Source organism: Poecilia reticulata, unplaced genomic scaffold (assembly GCF_000633615.1).
Source record: "Poecilia reticulata strain Guanapo unplaced genomic scaffold, Guppy_female_1.0+MT scaffold_277, whole genome shotgun sequence".
Lineage (NCBI taxonomy): Eukaryota > Metazoa > Chordata > Actinopteri > Cyprinodontiformes > Poeciliidae > Poecilia > Poecilia reticulata.
In genome coordinates, this window is record NW_007615056.1 from 119,499 (window position 1) to 121,810 (window position 2,312).

Here is a 2,312-nt window from a genome sequence, read left to right on the forward strand (position 1 = left end):
GCTAACATAGCCTCTGAAGCTAACATAGCCTCTGAAGCTAACATCTGCAGGTCTGTGTAGCCTGTTAGCATCAGTGAAGCTCCTAGTTTTGACCCATAAGTCTTTGGTTTAAGTCTGATGATGTATTTCCTGTTTGGAGGTGTTTAAGTGAATCCTGTTTGCCCCCCATCCCCCCCTCCCTGCTCCAATGCCCCAGCCTCCAAAAAGCAACGGGTTCATTTCAGCAACATCATGGAGGTGCGTCAGCTGCCGTCCACCCAGGCCCTGGAGGCCAAGCTGTCCCGTATGTCCTACCCGGCCGCCAAGGACCACGAGGCCGTGCTGCGCACGGTGGGGAAGCTAACCATCACCGATGTGGCTAAAATCAGCTTCTTCTTCTGCTTTGTGGTGAGGAAAACTGGTCCTCCACACGGAGGAGCTAACGGCTCGCCTAGAGCTTTAATGTTCTGATAACTTTAAAAGATTTAGGGCACAAAAACTTTATTGAGCAAACAAAACAGACAAACTGGGTATTATGAATGAATTTAAGCAGTTTAGCATTAGCTTCTACTGAATACCAGTGTAGCGCCTTAGTGCTAGCAGTGCTAATGCTTAGGTTAAGCCCTTTATGTTTAGCGCAGCTAGCTTTTCAGTTAGCTACACTAACTGGCTGGCTTAATGGCTATTTTCTAAACTGGATCATGTTTAGAACTGGTTTCATCTTTAACTGGTCCCTTCCTGCTCTGTCTGACCTGCAGTGGTTCCTGGCTAACCTTTCCTACCAGGAAGCTCTGTCTGACACGCAGGTGGCCATCGTCAACATCCTGTCCTCCACCTCAGGTCGTTCTCTCCTCTGCTACATCTGAGACTGAAGTTGAGCTGAGTTGCATTGAATGAAACCTTCTGTGATGTCATTTCCCTCTTCAGGCCTCTTTACGCTCATCTTGGCAGCCATCTTCCCCAGTAACAGCAGCGACCGGTTCACGTTGTCCAAACTGTTGGCCGTGGCTCTCAGGTGAGCTGGTGCTTTAGCTTCCCAGGCGCTAGCTAAGAGGTTCTTTTTGTTTGTTTGTTTTTTTTTTAGGGTTTTTTTTGCTCTAGTGGCCTTTATTTGAAAGTAGTTTGACAGGAAGAAGGGCAATCAGAGAGGGGGAGACATGCAGCAAATGTCACCAGGCCGGGAATCGAACCTGCGACCACCGGCATGAGGACCAAGGCCTCAATACGTGGATCATGCTCTGCCCTGCGCTGTCACAGCACCCCACTAAGAGATGTTTTAATGATGAATGTTGTTGCTCTTGGTTTTCCTGTTTCAGCATGGGAGGAGTCGCTCTGGTGAGTCTGTCCAGCATGGACAACCCTGATGAGAAAGGAGTCGTAGGTAACGCCAGATCTACTGTCCCTCCGTTGGTGGAAGCGTTTAACTAGCTGTGGCTAACCGTTAGCGTCCTGCAGGCTCTCTGTGGTCGCTGGCGGGGGCCGTGCTGTACGCCGTTTACATCGTCCTCATCAAGAGGAGAGTGGACCGCGAGGACAAGCTCGACATCCCCATGTTCTTTGGTACGCTGCTTCTTTATTTAACCCTCCTAAACGCTTTTCCTTCCACTGAACTTTATCACTGATTTCAGGCTTTAACCTGAAATCAGTGATAATATGCATGAAATTCATTCATCTTCCTTCAGCTCATCTACTTGGGACTGGAACAAATGGCTGAAAATGTATAAAAATAAAAAAAACACATTTTTTATATATATGTGTGTGTGTGTGTTTCAGGATTCGTGGGCCTCTTCAACCTGCTGCTGCTCTGGCCCGGTTTCCTGCTGCTCCATTTCTCCGGCTTCGAGGCCTTTGAGCTCCCCAGCCAGCTGGTCTGGACCTACATCCTGATCAACGGCCTGATCGGAACCGTCCTGTCCGAGTTCCTGTGGCTCTGGTGAGAGGTCAGAGGTCAGAGTGCGTTCGGATCGGGTCGGGATGAGTGACGTGTTTTCCTCTGCAGGGGCTGCTTCCTGACGTCGTCTCTGATCGGGACTCTGGCTCTCAGCCTCACTATCCCGCTCTCTATCCTGGCAGACATCTGCCTGCAGAAGGTCGGCCCCTGAACCCTGACCTCTGACCCCTGACTCCTCTCCATGCTCCGGTCTAACTTTGGTTCCTCTGCAGGTCCAGTTCTCCTGGCTGTTCTTTGCTGGAGCCGTTCCCGTCTTCCTCTCCTTCTTCATTGCTGCGCTGCTCTGCCACTACAACAACTGGGACCCGGTGCTGCTGGCGCTGCGCCGCCTCTACACATTCATGTTCAGGAAGCACCGAGCGCAGAGGTACGGCGGCCCCAA

At 50.8% G+C, this 2,312-nt stretch overlaps 1 protein-coding gene across 3 annotated transcripts in view; it reads left to right on the forward strand.

The window, feature by feature from the left end:
- Positions 1-2,312, forward strand: part of LOC103460706 (solute carrier family 35 member F5) — an 8,767-nt gene that overhangs the window by 2,425 nt on the left and 4,030 nt on the right. For 2 of the 3 annotated variants that reach the window (XM_008402988.2, XM_017303447.1), the window contains 8 exons: positions 197-387; positions 738-819; positions 907-994; positions 1,296-1,360; positions 1,435-1,539; positions 1,753-1,912; positions 1,979-2,069; positions 2,143-2,303. In XM_008402988.2, coding sequence (XP_008401210.1) covers positions 197-387; positions 738-819; positions 907-994; positions 1,296-1,360; positions 1,435-1,539; positions 1,753-1,912; positions 1,979-2,069; positions 2,143-2,303 — 943 coding nt within the window. The remainder of the gene's footprint in view (positions 1-196; positions 388-737; positions 820-906; positions 995-1,295; positions 1,361-1,434; positions 1,540-1,752; positions 1,913-1,978; positions 2,070-2,142; positions 2,304-2,312) is intronic. The other variant, XM_008402989.2, reaches the window with a different exon arrangement.